The 18,128-nt window shown below is 41.4% G+C and overlaps 1 protein-coding gene across 1 annotated transcript in view; it reads right to left on the reverse strand.

The window, feature by feature from the left end:
* The window catches only part of PRTFDC1 (phosphoribosyl transferase domain containing 1), a 92,263-nt gene that overhangs the window by 1,328 nt on the left and 72,807 nt on the right, over positions 1-18,128 (reverse strand). Inside the window, 5 exon segments of the mRNA XM_006773829.2 lie at positions 2,351-2,427; positions 5,626-5,672; positions 6,134-6,168; positions 6,170-6,214; positions 7,620-7,639. Coding sequence (XP_006773892.1) covers positions 2,351-2,427; positions 5,626-5,672; positions 6,134-6,168; positions 6,170-6,214; positions 7,620-7,639 — 224 coding nt within the window.

Below are 18,128 nucleotides of genomic sequence, written 5' to 3' on the forward strand. Positions count from 1 at the left end.
TTATATAGGACATTTGTGGTTTGTGTGTGTGTGTGTGTGTGTGTGTGTGTGTGTGTAACATCTAAAGAAATCCATTCGAATGCTTGACAAAAATGCGTTATTGATTTAGTTTTGAGCCTTTTTCCAAATTTGGCTCCCTAAGTCTGTAACAACCAGAAATGCTTAGGGAGCAGTATGGTTAGCTGTGATGGAGATAGAAGTCTCCTACTGGTAAAATTACAGCCCCTAGGGTGAATGGAGAAACAGCCATAATAAAAATAATATGTACTCTTATTTGACCCTTTGGATAGTAAGAAATGTGTCAGGAATATTTTGGTTGCAAGCAACAGAAATGGAGTCAGGCTAATATAAGCAAAATAGGGAGATTTATTGGTAAGATACTGAGTAGCTCACAGAAGCAAAGAAAGTGCTGAACAATGAAGGAAATGAAAGACAGGAACAGGGGTAGCTCCAGACCTCAATCCACTGGTTAAGCCTCAAACTCCTTGGTCTCTGTGATTTTGGTTTAAGTTTCTATTGAGAAAGAGGAGGGGGGTGGACAGAGAGAGAGAGAGGATTGGTCTGTTTTGGGTAATATGTCTAGATCATTCAGTAATGGTCAGGGTCACACAGCCAGGGGTCGATGTCTATATGTGAAAACTATGGTCCAGAAGGTCACCAGGATGCAAAGTCCTGGGTGCCTAGCAAAGGACAACTGTAGCATAGGACCTTGTCCCCAGGGTGACCTTTCCTCTCCTAGCAGATTGCTGTTCCTGGTTCGGACCCTTGACCTTTACGTCCTAGAGATAACATCTAGGCCTCAGTTGTACTTCAGCTCCAGGCCCAGAAAAGGAACAAAACCAGACAAGCTCACCTCAGGGCCAGCTGCCTTGACTAATGACCCCCTGTGCCAGCCAATCAATCAGTGGAGACCTCAACACGGAAAGACACATCTGAAAAGCTGCTGTGAATATCTGTGAATAGTCCTGACCTTTACTCCCTAGAGATAACATCTAGGCCTCAGTTGTACTTCAGCTCCAGGCCCAGAAAAGCAACAAAACCAGACAAGCTCACCTCAGGGCCAGCTGCCTTGACTAATGACCCCCTGTGCCAGCCAATCAATCAGTGGAGACCTCAACACGGAAAGACACATCTGAAAAGCTGCTGTGAATATCTGTGAATAGTCTATTGAGATCTTCCCCTGGGACTTCCCCTAAAATCTCCACCTTTAAAAACCCTTAGGACAGAAAACCGATCACACTCTCCTTCATGGGAGCACACCACAGTTTTCCCTCCACTTCCCCAAACCCGGAAGTGTGTCACCTTGACTTTCCTTACTTCTAAGCTTCAAGGGCCTTTCTTTTACCTAATTTGTTTCCTAAGCCCATTTCTCCTACACATTACTTCTTATACCTCTGTGATTTTCCAAATAAATGTTCTCTTATAGTTTGAGTCTTGGCTCTAAATTCTTTCTTAGCCACAACTCAAGTACCGATATTGCTGAACCCAGGTCTAGTGGGATCCCACCAGTGTAACCCCTGGTGCTGTTCTGCCACCAATAAAACTACTGCCCCCAAATTGGGAATAGCTATAAGCTACCTGCATGCCACTCGAATTGGTACCTGCTAGATTTCAAGCTCTGACACAAAATAGGTTATAGAATACTTACCATTAGGGGTCCAGTGCAAGGATTTGTGCACCAGTGGGGTCCCTTGGCCTGGCCTGTAGGGATTGGGCTGAAACTGGCTCTCTGACATCCCCCAAGGGGTCCTGGATTGCGAGAAGGTGCAGGCCAGGCCGAAGAACCTTACCGGTGCATGATCAGGGATGGGGAGGGACCACGAGAGGGCTCCAGGGAGTGGCCAGCCCGTCTCACCCAGTCCTGACTAACTAGACCCCAGCAGCAAGCTAACTTACCAGTTGGAGCGTCTGCCCTCTGGTGGTCAGTGCACATCATAGTGACTGGTTGAAAGGTCAAACGAATAGTCAGACACTTAGCATATTAGGCTTTTATTATATAGCATTGCTGTGGGTAAGTAGGCATAGTCAATGACTTGGAAAAAAATCAATACCGAGCCATAGTTCTGCTTTTGGCTTCCTTATTTCTTTAGTATAAAATAGAGCTCATAAAAAATAAAAATAGAAATTAAAAAGAGATAATCATAATTGCTTCTATCACCCTACTTCCTCCCTTGCAGGGTAGTGGGGGGAGTGAATTGAGATTATGCATGCAAAGTGCCCAGAATATTCCTGACATAGAAGTTACTCAATATATGGCAGCCACCATTATTATTATTTTAATAATTAGTTAAATTGTTAAAACTGTTAAGTCCTTGTGAAATGGGGGTGGGGATATGCATGCAACACGTACATTCAGATCTCTGAGGCATTCATTGTAATCTAAAGCATAACCCACCACAAATAAGTTTAGAATCTCAAATCCAGCATCTGAGCAGAGAGAGAGAAGAAAAAAAAAATCAAAATTTAGATAACAAGCATAAAGCCACCATATGTTAGTGTTGACACTTCAATGGTGAGGACTTTTCATTTAGGCAGAAGTAAGTGAAAAACGTGATAAGCAATGCATAGGATGAGCCCAGCAGGGACCTGGGCCCAAGTGAGAACTCAGGAAGACAAGACAAAGAAGCCAACATGCAATAAAGAGTGACTGTACTCCTGGTATCCGGATCCGAGAAAGGGCTCAGGCAGCCCAGTAGATAGTGAGAAGTATGCATGACTTAGTAATGTAGGCGTGTTGTTCCAAAGCAGTATCTAATGGCATAATGCCAACGCAAACACTCTGAAAAGCACAAAGTGCAGTTCACACAGGAGGTGTTACGATACTGCAGTACGTGAGTAGGTGTGCAGGCTGTTGCAACTAAGAGGTGATCCTCACACTACTCAGTGTCCCCGGCAGGATACAGAGCTGGGAAGCAAAACCTGGGAGACAATATGAAGGAAGTGGGATTGTTCAGCTTGAGGAAGAGAATGCTTGGAGTTCACAACGCAGATGACAACGATTAGCTCTTCATCTCTATTAAGGGCAGAAGGAGAGTAAATGGATTTAAATGCAGTAGAAGGTACTCAGGTTAAGCAAAAGAAGAATTTCTTGAAAGGAAGGTAATTTTTATTGAAAAGCATCCTTAAGGAAAAGACCATACCTCTCCTATACTGGAGGCCTCGAGACAGAATAAATGTGCTTATGGTCCAATGATTTTTCAAGCTCCTTCCAATGTTTTGGAGCCTGTGTATGTTTGTCACAGTATTGCAGGTGAGCGATACACTTGCCTGCTTTTATGAAACTATACCTAGATGCAGCCAATGGACTTAGAGCCCTGAGGAAGTTACCTCCATGGTACTGCCCACCACCACTTTGATTCCTGTGACCAAAAAGATACTTCCACATGGAGAAACCAACTGGTTCCTGCTCACAGAACATGCTAGAGGGAAGGAACTTATTTTCTGGGGGACTACTAGTACATTATGTTTCACTATTTGACCGTCCAAACTGTAGGTTCTTGAGAAAAATAATCAGAGGAGACGGACGAGCAGAAGAAAAGATGTCATTGGACAGAGGAAAGAGTAGATTAGGAGAAAGAAACAAAAAGTACAAAGATTCAGAAATCCAGAAAGAAGAAACAGGGATTCTGAGCTAGCTAAAAGAATGTTAGGAAACCCTGACTGTAGCAATAATAGTGATTTGACAGTGAGCAATGCAAACCCTAGAACAGGCATGGCAACTCAGACTGGGAAAAGCCAGTTGAGAAAGCCAAACCTTCAGAGAGTCATGAAATAAGAGGGAGACTTGGTTGAATAGGATGGGAGCCAGAGTGACCTATCTCTAGCTGGGTAAATGGGTGCAAGTCCTACTCTTAGGTTTGCAATTGCAGATGTTACAGGTATATTGCAAGCGTAAGAGCAGTGATTAAAACCAGACTGCCTGGGTTCAATACTGGCTCTACAGTTACAATTATGTGACCTTGGCCAGCTCTTTAACCTTGTTATGTTCAATTTCCTCGTCTGTAATGTGGGCATAACTTTAGCATCTACCTTAGAGGATTAAATGTGTTAATCTGTGTATATAGCTCTTAGAACAGAGTTGGGAACATCATAGCCACTTACTAGTGTTTGCTGTTATTACTTTATTAATGTTGCTGCTATAAGTGACACAAAAATTAACAGAATGTCTGAAGTGAATGTCTTTCAGTTAAAAAATTTTTTCTGAACAGTGTCTTACATTATTTCCTTGGAAGATTTCTGTTTACTAACCGTGTCCAACTTTAACTACATCCAGATTATATTCCCCAAACCAATAACTGGACAGGAACACACTATTGGGTCTATCTGCCTAGAACTGACATTGTCTAGATTTAATACATCCCACATAGGAATGAAACTTGTGTTTTCGAATAAAGAGTCACTGGCTAAATCGCACTGGCACATTACCCATCCATAGCATGCTTCCCTTGCTGCAGTGTTTGTTCAGCTTGCTAATGAGAACCGTGGCCAAATTATCCCAGAGGCTTCAGAGCAAATGTAAGTTATAAAAATCAAGCTGAAGTCTGCCTATGCAAGTGAAAAAAAAAATCACCTCCAGTGTTAGAATAATAAATAATCAAGCTGCTTGTTTATCCTCCTGCCCTAGATGAGAAAAGTCCTCCAGAACACACGTCTGAAGGCAAGTGTGAAGATAGTATCTATAGACATTTGATCTGCTAATTCTCTGTTATTGTTTTGTTTCTGTGAAGTTATATTTTATTTTTTATTGAATTACAGATGACATACAATATGACCTTAGTTTGAGGTGTACAAAATAGTGGTTTAATGTTTTTTAAAAATATATTTTTTAAATTGATTTCAGAGAGGAAGGGAGAGGGAGGGAGAGATAGAAACATCAGTGATGAGAGAGAATCATTGATTGGCTGCCGCCTGCGGACCCCACAATGGGGATCGAGCCCAGAACCTAGGCATGTGCCCTTGACTGGGAATTGAACCGCGACCTCCTGGTTCATAGGTAGACACTCAACCACTGAGCCACTGCGGCCAGGCGTGGGTTGATGTTTTTATCCATTGCAAAATGGTCAGCACAATAGCTCTAGTTACAATGTTATTGACTATATTCCCTGTGCTGTTCACTTAATTTTTGTGTTACTGAACTTTTGTTCGGAGTGGTGGGGAGATGACTTGGATTTCCCCTTCGTGTGCTAAAATTCAGGCTCGCTGCACGTCTGCACCGTGCATTGCCTGGTATGAGAATGCCTCTGAACCTCTACCCGTGCCTCTCCATGTCCCATGTGGGGATGGCAGCCACGGCAGGAATCCTGTGCCTCTGTGTCAGTCCAGAGAGGTCGAGTCTCCCTCCTCCACCTGAAACTGATTCTCTGGGCTCTTGGAGATAAGGTTCTATGGAAAACCTAGATATGAAAATATCCATGCACACAACTGAGTTCCTGTGAGCGGAGCAAGGCAGGAAATGTCAGCCCCTTGTTGTAAAGAGTTCTAGTTTCGCTAGCAAGGCTGGGAATTTGTGGGTCTTTCAAACCTATGCAGCTTCCACTTCAGACAGAACACCGACAAATAGGAATTTCTTACACACAAACTACCACCACGAGGCCACCCATTAACAAACAAAACCCAAGAACACCTAGTCAGGTCTAAAGCCGTGACTTCTAGGTGTCCTCTGCACCAACAAACTATCATTAAAAAAAAAAAGCTTCAGTGATCCAAATAAAATCTCTGTGAATTGCAAATAGAATGAAATATGATTAAAATATGTAGTATTTAAAATATGTATTTTTTCCCCTTGAACACATGGGGCATCATCCCAGCCCTCCAACTCATGCTTCTGCTACTGCGGCACCAGCTCAGTGACTCTCAATAAAGGAAGGGAGGGGGCCCTGGCCCTGGGGCTCAGCCAGCTGCTCCTGGAAAAAGCTCGAGGCACAGTCAAGAGGGCTCAGCCACAGCAAAGCATGTGCTCTTCCCTTTCCTCTCTCTCAGGCCCGCAGTTCAATGGGCTGTGTGTATAGTGTGGCCAAACTGTAGCACCCCAGGGCAGAAGGTCACTGGTTTGGAACAGACTGCACTCTCTGAAAACAGCATCCCTCTTGGGCTCGTTTGGAAAGACAGAAACAATGATGTGCGTCCTCCTCACCTGGCCACCTGAATCATGTTGGGCTTGTGATTTTCCTGTGCTGCCGAGCAGCGCTTTCATGGTCCCTGTTCCAACAACATCCTTTGAAAAGAGAACAAATGCAACCGAATGCACTTGGGCAGCGTAGTAGATTTTTCATTCAGGCAGATAATTATATTCCTTATTAATAATGCATCCCTATTAGAATTGCGATCAAATTGGAGTCAAAGTAGGAGGCAGAATTGGTTCTATTTTTTTGGACTGTTGCTCCTTTCTGGAAGCTGGGTTGGGGAAATACATTGGTGAGTATTTCCTCAAACTCTGAGCTGGGTTGAAAGGCTAAATTCAGCCTTTGGAGAGCATGTGGGGCTCTCCCTGAGTACATTTGGACTCACTCACACACTTTCAAGGACTGCGATTTGGAGCTGAGGTTATGTGACACAATACAGGACGCATGAATTTTCATGGACCAGGGATGTACATCTGAATACACTGAATGGATAAACACCTCCCCCTTGCCCTCCCCACTCAATAGGGGACTCCATGGCTGGGAAGTGAGATGTGTCTGGACGGCAGCTGGTGACGGCCCTTGAATTCTGAGGGTGTGAGCCTGCAGTGAGCTGAGGCTCATCTCTGCTGATGAGCTGCTGCTCAATTAGAGTAGAATGGGCAGCAGCAATTTATTGTCCTCAGGACAGAAATCAGCTGTCAGGAACTGATTATTAAAACAAGAGGTCTGAATTTAGCCAGAGTTGGGCAATTCATTTGGCTAGAGGGTCTACTTTATGGGTTATGTCTGAGCCAGAACTGCAGATACATATGGCACAAACAGGCAATTGTGTAACAAAAGCTTGAAGACAGCCCCCCACCCCCTCCCCCCGCGAATTTCTGCCAGCTGATAAGACAGGTGTGCTCTTGAAGGAAACAGGAACATTTGCAGTCCACTGCTGCCCCAGGGCCTGTGTTTTCTCTCTTTTTTCTTTTCTTCCTTCCCTTTATCTCTTACTTTCTCTCTCTCTCTCTCTCCCCTCCACTCTTTCTTTTCTTGCTCCCTCTCTTCCTCCTTTTTTAAACAGAACCAATTAAATTAATTCATAGCTTTCCTTTGGACTACCATTTTAAAATTGATTATATTTATGATTCAATGCAAAGGTAGAATTACTAAAAGTCATTAGCAAGAACACTGAGGTAAGAGTGAAGTGGGTCCTAACCTTGGCTTAAGTATGAAGTAAATTTGGCTTTGTGGGTTAGTTTTCTCTTCTGTACAAATGTCTGATTCACAAATGGGTATAATGACCAATTAGACATGTGAGGCATTAAATATATAAACCTTTTAAATGCGTTATTTCAAGTCCCTGATTCTAGTTGGCTCCTACTCAATAAATTTGGAGAGCCATGCACACAGGGGAACTCAGTAAGTCCTTGGGCAACTTGATAACAAACTCTACATTTTAAAACTCACCGTTCATCCTTTCAACTTCCAAATATGGGTATAAAGTCAGCTTACCTCAACAATGAGGACATTCTGAAAAAACAAACAAACAACAACACACCAGTTATTCTCAAATCTAATGAAAATCTGGCTCACAAGATCAGCACACATTTTGCTTACAGTTGGAATTTTCCAATTTAGTTATTTGGTCCTCCCCCAGTCATCTAACCCAAATGCTTGGAGATAATCGAGGTGTTCCAGATTCATTTTAATAGTCTCTCTGGAATTACTTGGTGCTGCAATACTTATTAATATCTTATTCAGGTTAGGAGCAGGCTTATCTTCGACCCTGTCACCTGTCTAAAGAGCTACCCAGGGTCACTCCACCTTCATAAGTCTGGCAAGTGCCCCACCCAGCATTCTTTGGGATACAAAGCTTACGCATTTTCCAGGAAAACAAAGCCAGCATGAACTGCATTGCTAATGGAGACAGTGCTCTGCAGAGGGATCATGTGTCCAGCTGGGACAGCCCTTTTCCTAGCCACCAACATCACTGGGATTCTGCACTTACTCTCGAATTTTCAACCCTGAGGAAAGGGGTTGGTTACAGAGAGGGCTGTCGGGTGCCTGGTTTATATTTTCAGTGACATGATTAGGTTCCTTGCTATGTGCTTTCAAGCCATTCATTTTAATAGCTTGAGAACACCGGTTATATTTCATTTAAATTTCTTTTTTGACCTGTCTTTCCAAGTCCATGAGGGTGGGAATCATATTTATCTTGTTTGTTACTGTATTCTCAGTCTCCAGCACACATACCTGTATATAGATGCTAAATAATTATTTGTTGAATGAAGGGATAATAATTAATTATACTTATTGATGAGTTAAAAATCAACCAATTAAGTGGATTAGTAGTTACATGTCAACACCGTCCCACCAAATTAAAATATGACTGTATCATTATGCCATTCCAATTAAGTAAGTGGTGTGGATATTCCCTTAGTGTATTGGTTTCTTTCTTTAAATGATCTTTCATTTATCCCAGTTATTCATATAATAGTTTAAAAATTGGATCAAGCCTTACACCTTAGATATCTTCCTTATAGAACTGCAAAGGGATGAAAGTGATACAAATGTTAACCAACCAACTAAAAACTCTGTTAAATTTGCACCATATTACTTTGTGTGTCAAATGCATTTTTAGGTGAAATTCTTTCTAGAAGTGTTTTTCTCTCAGGTATGGTATTTTATTCATTAAACACATGTTAAAAATCATAATTTTATCACTAACATAAAAGATTATTTTGTTGATTTTTAAAGTAGGTCACATTCCCAGTGTCCTCTCTACCCTGAGAATCTTACTGACATAGGAATCCCCTTGGTATTTGCCACACATTTGCTCTGCTCTTAACCATCAACCCATAACAGTTAGTTAGGATGTGAATTTTTAGTTTGAACAAGGCTTAACAACCATGCCTATTAACCAATTGGAATACTCAGAGAATATTTAGTTAATTTAATTTCCTAGTTCACAGTCTCTTAGTTTTTATCTGATAATGAAAAACCTTTCTAAAATCTGTTTGTCTGAATTCTTGCCTAATTAAGTAAAGTGCACTGAAAGTAATTAAATCTGTTTTGTGAAATTTCAGAATCGTGCAAAGCAAGAGTCATCTTAGAAAAAACTAGCTTCAACTATAGGATATAGCGGTGGCTGTGTACTAATCCAGAGATATATTGTCAAAATTACTTAAACACATTTTGAAATCAAGGTGATGTTCAAAATCAAATAGAAAAGCCTGTTTTTAAAATGTTGATGTGTTCCTTTTTAAAGTATTTAAAAATGATTATGTATTTAAAATATATTAAAGTTATCATGATATTCTTTATTATGCATAGCTAAATATTATCACATCTAAGAAAAATGACAATTTCTATTATCATATAAAAGTTAGTACATATTTAAATTTCCCCAGTTACCTTTAAAATAGCCTTTGTAGTTGGTTTGTCAATCTAAGATCATGCACTGGATTTGTAATTCTCTTTTATTTTAAATATCTCTCTTTTTCTGAACTTCTGTTTCTCAATTTAATAATTTTGATATCATCTATTTGCTGTATTGTACAATAGATGAGAATTTAGTTCTTTCACACTAACTCACTTCCTTTCTCCATTCCCTAATGCAGTTACTTTGTTATGACTCTATCTTCTTGTGCTGCTTACATTTTCCCCAAAAAAGAGTCAAGTAGTGTACTGTAATTATATTTCCTCTTAGAGCTGTTTACTTTTTTCTTGGAATTCATAATTATTTTTTCTATCATCTTCCAGTGTCGTATCCTGAAATAACCCTCCATTATTTTTTAAAGCAAGCTTTCCTTTCTTGGAAGAATTACTGTGAGGAAAACATTGGTTAGTTATGGTTTAGCTATATTTCTCAGAGGATTCTGGAGGATTAATGAATGGGTTGGTAAAATCTGTAACAATACCAGGACCTGTCTGTTATGTACAGTACTGTACAGTATTAGAAAGTACAATCATTTAGTGGGTGTATGAATGATGGGCGGAGAATGCTGGTATGGACACACTGGCTTCTTTTAAAAGGAAACTATGCAGATATCAAGAGTTAGTTAATGAGATACAGAACAGTATTCTGTATATAAAGAGGTAATATGCAAATTGACTGTTATGCCCTTGCACAAGATGGCCACGCCATGTCATCACAAGATGGCCGCCTCACGTGGTCACAAGATGGTTGCCCCATGCCATCACAAGATGGCTGTCCCCATGTCATCACAAAATGGCTGCTACAAGATGGCTGGCAGGGGAGGGCAGTTGTGGGCAATCAGGCCAGCAGGGGAGGGCAGTTAGGGGCAATTGGGCCTGCAGGGGAGGGCAGTTGGGGGGGACCAGGCCTGCAGGGGAGGGCCGTTGGGGGTGACCAGACTGGCAAGGAAGGGCAGTGGAGGGGGACACAGGTGTCTGGATTTTTCAGTGGCCCATGTGTTACGTGAAAAGTTCACCTCTAACCAATGCCTTTCATGCTTTTGGAAGCTTGACTCTGTCATGTGAAACTGTTAGGGGTAGAATTAGAATATTGGGGACTAGCTATTAGTTATAAGAAATACTAACAAGAAATATTAATCATGCTCTGTTAACCATGATTGTTTTGTTCTGATTAAAGGAAGCACATTCACACCTGGCTGGGGATTATACACCGGACCTGGGAGCTCACCTGGAAATGCAGCCCATCCTCCCCATCTGGGAGCTGCCTATCTTCATAGAAAGATTAATATCCAATCTTGTTGTGGAAAGGCAACAATGGAGTCCCCGATGACCCCTGCCCTTTGCAAACCCCCAGCCCACATTGCCCACATTGCCTATAATCTGTAACCATTATACCCATTCTTATTCCTTTTGCCCACTTCCCCACGTAATCTATGTCTGTATCCCATATAAGCATCTGGCTTATGGGGGGTGGGGTGCAGAGCAGATTTTCGTGGGTGACCTGCTGCTCTCCCATACTGCTGGCATTATGGGAATAAATGTTCATATATGATTCAACCCTGTCTCTGCTTAATTGGCTCAAGTTGTGACTGGCAGCCCAGATCCATAGGTTCTCTGGTTTCAAAACAAAAAGTAGCCCACGAGGAGAAAGAAAGCAACTATCCCAATTTGGAAGCATTTTCACCAGTATCTAAAAGAACTAATCTCTTTACATTTTCATGTTCCAAGATTAACTTTATAAGATAAAGGATGAAGACTAACTCATCTTTATACTATCAACATATAACACGGAGACAGGTATATAATAGCTGCTTGAGAAATGCCTGTGGAACAGATCAACAATTCTGACCTAATTTCTTTTACTTTCCCTAGTTTGCTATACTTTTGATACACCCCCTCCAGTTTTTCCTTAATGATGTACAAATCCTCCTTAATCAAGTTATACTTAATATTTACTGTTTTTTTAAAATATATTTTATTGATTTTTTACAGAGAGGAAGGGAGAGGGATAGAGAGTTAGAAATATTGATGAGAGAGAAACATAGATCAGCTGCCTCCTGCACATCTCCCACTGGGGATGTGCCCACAACCCAGGTACATGCCCTTGACCGCAATCGAACTTGGGACCTTTCAATCCGCAGGCTGACACTCTATCCACTGAGCCAAACCGGTTTCGGCAATATTTACTGTTTTTAATTTGGCACTAAGAAATTTTCTAGATTCCCCCCCACCCTTTTTTTAGTGAGCAGTCTTGGAAATTTCATCAGAACACATTATGCCTCCTAAACATTTGCAATCTGATAACTCTGATCACTGAACCTGAGATGTTCTCCAGTTTCTGTCTTAGTCATCTCATCGCACCTAGCACACTTCCTCCCAGAAAGCCAGTAAAATCTGCAGCCTGAGGGCCACCAACAAAATTCTATGGGGGATCTCTGAAGTGTGTTCTTTCCCTGCTTATTGTATGATCCTAATCGAAGCTAGTCACATCGAGCTTACTGAAGAAAAGGAAAAGAAAAAGGAAAGAATTATACAAACCTAAATGGTTTTCTTAAATAGGTTATTTAGTCTTTTTAAAATGCAAAATGATTGGCATATCACAGTCTAATCTTTAGCAGCTCAGTTTTGGGACTGTGGTCACACCAAGCAGAGGGGATGCCAAGCATGAATAGGAGTGTGAAGATAAACCCCAGGGAGAAAGGAATGTAGTTCAGCATTTCATTTTATGTGATAATTCACAAAATTGCCAGAAACATCAGTTGGTAGGCATTTCCATTATTGTTCTCTGCCTAGTCAGATGCAATAGAAAGGAATGATTTCAAGAGTGAAGGCAGCCAAGTAGGACATTTTGGCAGGTTTCAATGTTTCATTCTGGCATTTGATTAGAAACTTATTTAGGGACGGGGGGTGGGGCACATCTCCTAAATCTTGCACTTAACCTGTGCATCTGTGTTTTCCCGTTGCCAGATTGGAGCTTGTTTCCATGCATTTGGTTTTATTCCACTCTTTCAGAGATTTCTCTTGAACACAAATAAAATCTTGCTTTACACACATTTTATGAAGTGCCGGGATTAAATCAACTTTGAAAAAAATCAGCCAGAGAACACGGAGCACAGACAGCTTAAATTCACTGAGTAAAATGCTTTTAACATTGTGAGTGAAGAGGCCATTTAACTCCATCATTGAGGGCTCCCTTGTTCAACAGCCATGACCTATTTTGAATCATGACTCAGCCAGCCTCCCTTGTGAATGTCTCTCTCTTTGCTTCAAAAAAGAAGAAAGAAGGAAGAAAGAAAGAAAGAAAGAAAGGAGGGAAGGAGGGAAGGAGGGAGGGAGGGAGGGAGGGAAGGAAAAAGGGAGGGAGGGAAGAAGGAAGGAAGGAAGGAAGGAAGGAAGGAAGGAAGGAAGGAAGGAAGGAAGGAAGGGAGGAAGACATGTGAGTGGGAGCTGTCTAGAGTCTCCCTTTTCTAAATATGTTAACTCTCACATCTTTAGAGGGATTAAGAGTTACATGGGACAGCTATGGGGCTTTTAGTGCTTCTAATTCATAATGTGGGAAATTACACAGGTAAGCTGTTTCCCCATGTTTTTAAAAGTTCTTTCATAAACAAATTTGAAAAACTCCTTTCTAACCCTCCTGCCTTCATTTAACCATTTAACTCTGTCGCTGCTCCTTCTCTTCCACTCCTGCCTTGCTCAAGTAGTTCAATTACACGCTCAGGTTTGCCCCACCAACACCACCCCCTGGCTGGCCTCTCTCCCTTCCTTCTGTCAAGTCTACCCTCCTGCCAGGTTCATTTTCCCAAAACACAGCTTCATGATGTCACCTCTGCTCAACAGCTTTTGTGGCTCCTCTTTGCTTTTCTGAGCAATTCAAACTCTTCATTGAGAAATTCAATGTAGTCCATAGGCCAAATCCAATTTACACGTTCAGTTTTTTAAAATTATTATTTCTATAGTTCTGACTAATTTCCTTCACTCACACTGGCCCAGGCCTGTCCTCTGCTCTCCTATTCCCTGCCCTCATTCAATGCCATTCTTCCTCTCCTGTGTTATTATTCCCAGACCTTCTGGTCCCAAGGAATCCCTCATTCTCCTTTCACTAAGATAATTACAGTCCCAAGAAATCATTCCTTCTTTGGATTTCTTTAAGCTCACGGAAAGAGTCTTGTGTGGAAAGCACGTGCTCATTTAGACAGAGTTAGGGAAGGCCTCCCTTACACAGGAGACTTCAGGCTGAGACCTGCAGGATAGGAGGAGAATGGATTCCAGGTGGAGGCCACAACTTGTCCAAGATCTTGGCAGGAAAGAGCTTAGCCAGTGTCGTTAGAGCAAACTGCGGCTTGCGAGCCACGTGCGGCTCTTTGGCCACTTGAGTGTGGCTCTTTCACAAAATACCAACTTCTGCGCATGGACCACGAAGTTTCAATTGCACTGTACCTGCGCGCCCACACGTGGTATTTCGTGGAAGAGCCACACTCAAGGGGCCAAAGAGCCGCATGAGGCTCGAGAGCCACAGTTTGCCGACCACTGATTAGAGCATTGTGAGGAGGTGAGGGTGGTGTCTGATGATACTGGTAAGGAGACAAGGCCAGATCATGGTTTTACAATCTGTAAGAAGGAGTTCAGGCTATAACCTCAAGCACTGGGCATGGGCTGCTAGGTCAAATACAGAACAGCCAGTCAAATTTGAATTTCAGATAAGTAACAACTAACTTTTTAGTGTAAGTATGTTCTAAATATTACAAGGGACATATGTATATTAAAATGTATTTTATTGTTCATTTGAAATTCCAGTTTAACTTGGTATCCTGTTTTCATTGTTTTTGTTAAGTCTGATAACCCTAGTTGAGAGGTTGCTGAAAGGTTTTTGGTAGGCAAGAGATGTGAACCAATTTGTATTTTAAGAAGACCCCTGTGGCTGCTTTGTGGAGAATGGTAAAGGGTGGCAAAGTTAACTAAAGGTAGAAGTTCAAGGAGACCAGTCAGTCCAGCATAGCAACCCAGAGGAGGGGTGGTGGTGGCCTCACCCTGGGAGACCAGCGTTCCTCCAACCGTAATGTCCAAAGGAATCATCTAAGGCTCTGGTTAGAATGAACTTAATCCAGAGGATGTGGGGTGGGATCTGAGATACTACATTTCTAATAAGCTTCCAGGTGGTACTGACCTTGCTGGTCCCTAGACCAAGCATGTCAAACTCAAAGGCCAACACAGGCCAAATAAACAAGGTTTAAGTTTATGTGGGCTGCAAAAAAAACACACAAAAGCTTCAATTTCCATAGAAACATAGGTTTATTTCGATAGAGACATGCTGAATGCAAAGGACTGAAATAAATGAGTAATCATTAACAAAACAATAGAATATTTTAATAAGAATTAACATTTTTTTCTTGAACATTAACTTACCAGACACTGAATAACTGCGCAAATTAATAAGCATAACACAAAGAAACCTATTTTTCTTGTTCTCTGAAAGCGAAATATTTCCTGTTGCGCACATCAAACAAGTCAGTCTAAGATTAATGACGTGGCAGTCAGCTGCTAAAATATTCGCTGCTGGTATTAGTGGAGAGAAATGGTGCGCCTGTGTGTAAGATGCTAAAGCGAAATGAATGCAACACAGTTATTGTAATTAGTCACTAGAGAACGTTGTAGATCATTACTAATAATTATGTATAACAGGATATTGTTAAAATTAAGTGACAAAATTTTTATTAAAACTTTTGTTACATACTGTTATATTGTCTGGGCTGCAAGTTTGACATGCTTGCCCTAGATCAAAGGTTGGCAAACTATTGCCCATTGGCTAAATGGGGCTGCTGCTTATTTTTGTAAATAAAATTTTATTGAAATACTAGAGGCCCGGTGCATGAAATTCATGCACAGGGCAGCGGGAGGGTCCCCTCAGCCCAGCCTGCACCCTCTCCAATCCGGGATCCCTTGGGGGATGTCTGACTGCTGGTTTAGGCCTGATCCTGAGGCAGTCAGACATCTGTCTCACAATCTGGGACCACTGGCTCCTAACTGCTCACCTGCCTGCTTGATTACCCCTAACCCCTCTGCTGGTCACCCCTCACTGCCCCCCATGCCAACCTAGTTGCCCCACACAGCCTGCTGTTCAGTCGTTTGGTTATCCCTCACTATCCCCCTGATGGCCTTGTTGCCCCACACAGCCTGCTGCTCAATCGTTTGGTCGCCCGACCCTCACTAACCGCCCTGCAGGTCTGGTCGCCCCACACAGCCTGTTCGGTCATCTGTTCAGCTGTGAGGGCCCCTGGCTCATTATATATATAGATAGCCACTTGTTTCCATGTTATCTATGGCTGCTTTCATGCTATAACTGCAGAGGTAAGCAGTTGCCACAGAGACTGTATGTCCCATAAACCTAAAATACTTACTATCTGGCCCTTATCAGAAAAGTTTGCTGAACCCTGCCTGAGACCACACTTTGAACAGCAAGGGTCTAGACTTGGGTGCTTACCAGGGAGATGGAGAGAAGTGGGCGGATTCGAGGTGCATGTGAAGGCAGAGTGTGGTCTCCGCCGGTGTGTTCAGCATTCCCCTCTGACGCAAGCCTAAGCCCTGGAACTGCAGGATCTTCAACCTTACTTACTTACTGGGGGTAGAGTAAGCGAAGGGGGGATATCTTTGTTGTGACATCTGAGAACCTGGCTAATCGATGTTGATTCATCTTAGAAATATTAAACCATTTGTATTTTAAGGCCAAGGGATTTTACTTGGCATATGTTGTACATCTATGTACACATGGAGAGTGTAAAGATAGTGCAAAGTGGTACCTGGTAACCTAAAAGAATGAATTGTCAGAATAGTAAAAATTGAAGCTGGCTCCTGTCATTCTTACTGCTGGCTGGGTTTCCATCTCTCCTACCTCAACTTCCATGGTCTCACTTTCCCATGGGGATGGTCCGTGTAGTAATTATGGGAGGGGATACTGAGGCACAGCACTATCACCCTTCCACTTACTCTACCCCCAGGGAGAAAGTACCCTTTCCTCAACCTCTTTTCTATCTCTTAATGGAAGGGACTACCCAGTGTTTACCTGAGACAAATTACTCTAAAAGGAAATAGAACATGATTTTAGAAGGACAGAAGGACCATAATTCTATGTGCAATTTTTGTCATGGAGGCATTCATTTGGGGTTCTTAGAGTTGCAACTTTGACAGACCCTATGATAAAAGCACAAGGTACATAATAAACTTGTGTAATAAATCTATAAGGCAATGTCATACAACAAAGCACTTACGTCTCATATAGTGAACCTTCTTATTTCACTTATATAAAAAAAGTCTTATGTTAATTAGATGTTACCCAGAATTATGGTGATTATTTTGCAATATATACAAATATTGAATCATTATGTTGTACATCTGAATCTAATATGTTATATGTCAATTTTTAAAATGTGCATTAACTTAGAATTCAGTTGCTATTTATAAACATATTTATCAGATCTTAGGGAAAAAAAGTACAGTAATAATGTTAGCTTGGTATAATGACTTAAATTGTTTGCCTCATCTTTTCCTAAATGAAAACAACGCTTCATATTGAACTAACATTTGCATACAAAAACTATATAAAACAGATGTAGTTTAATATTGGGCTGTGCTCACTATCACTTGCCAACTTTGACTTTCAGGAATACTGATGACGTATTTCCACAATATTACAGGCTGCAACCTAGCTTTATCTCTGATGTTTACTTCCCCATTTGGTAAAAATGTACTATTTAAGTTGGGTGATCTTATCACACACATTAAGTTAAACATATTACTATAGACTTACACATACATACATTAATATATTATGGGTCATGGAAGTAGAGGTAGGAGAGATGGAAAACCAGCCAGCAGTAAGGACAGGAGTTGGCTTCAACCTTCGTTAGCCTGACAAATGATTCTTTCAGGTTACCAGCTACCATGGACTGACACATGCAAATTTTCAAATAGCGATAAAATTATACATTTCATAAAAATAAAATAAAGGTAAGTTAAAAGATAAAAAAAAATAAAATGACATCATTTAAAGACCACTCCAGGGGTATTAAAAGTTATGAATTTTGAGAAATTGCTTTGCGTATTTTAGCTTCCTAGCATGTTGTTCTATACACTGAAGTAGTAACATCAAATGGTGGCCTAGTGCTATGTTAACATCAAGTTAATTCCCATTTCTATGGAACATAATTTACTACTAGATACTAATTTAACACTTGGATGCCACAATTTGCCTTCAGAGTCGAGGGAAGTAGCTGTTTTGTAATGAGTCCTTATGATGTTGGAGTGTCCTGAGTGTTATTATTCATCTTGTGATTAAATGGGACTGGTATTCCTTTTCACCATTCGGCCATTACATAACAATAACAACCGCAAATAGGAGAGATTGAGCTTGTGTAACAGACGGAGCCATTTTACTTAGAAAGCTGGAGCCGTTCAGAGATAATGGATACAAGGCACATCAGGAGGGAGAGCTGAGCAAAAACAAAGTCTGTGTTGCTTTCATTTACAGCAAAACTTTCCCTTCAGGCCACATTAATGCAAAGAGCAACTGCTTCATGAAACACTCTT

This window comes from Myotis davidii, unplaced genomic scaffold (assembly GCF_000327345.1).
Source record: "Myotis davidii unplaced genomic scaffold, ASM32734v1 scaffold86, whole genome shotgun sequence".
Lineage (NCBI taxonomy): Eukaryota > Metazoa > Chordata > Mammalia > Chiroptera > Vespertilionidae > Myotis > Myotis davidii.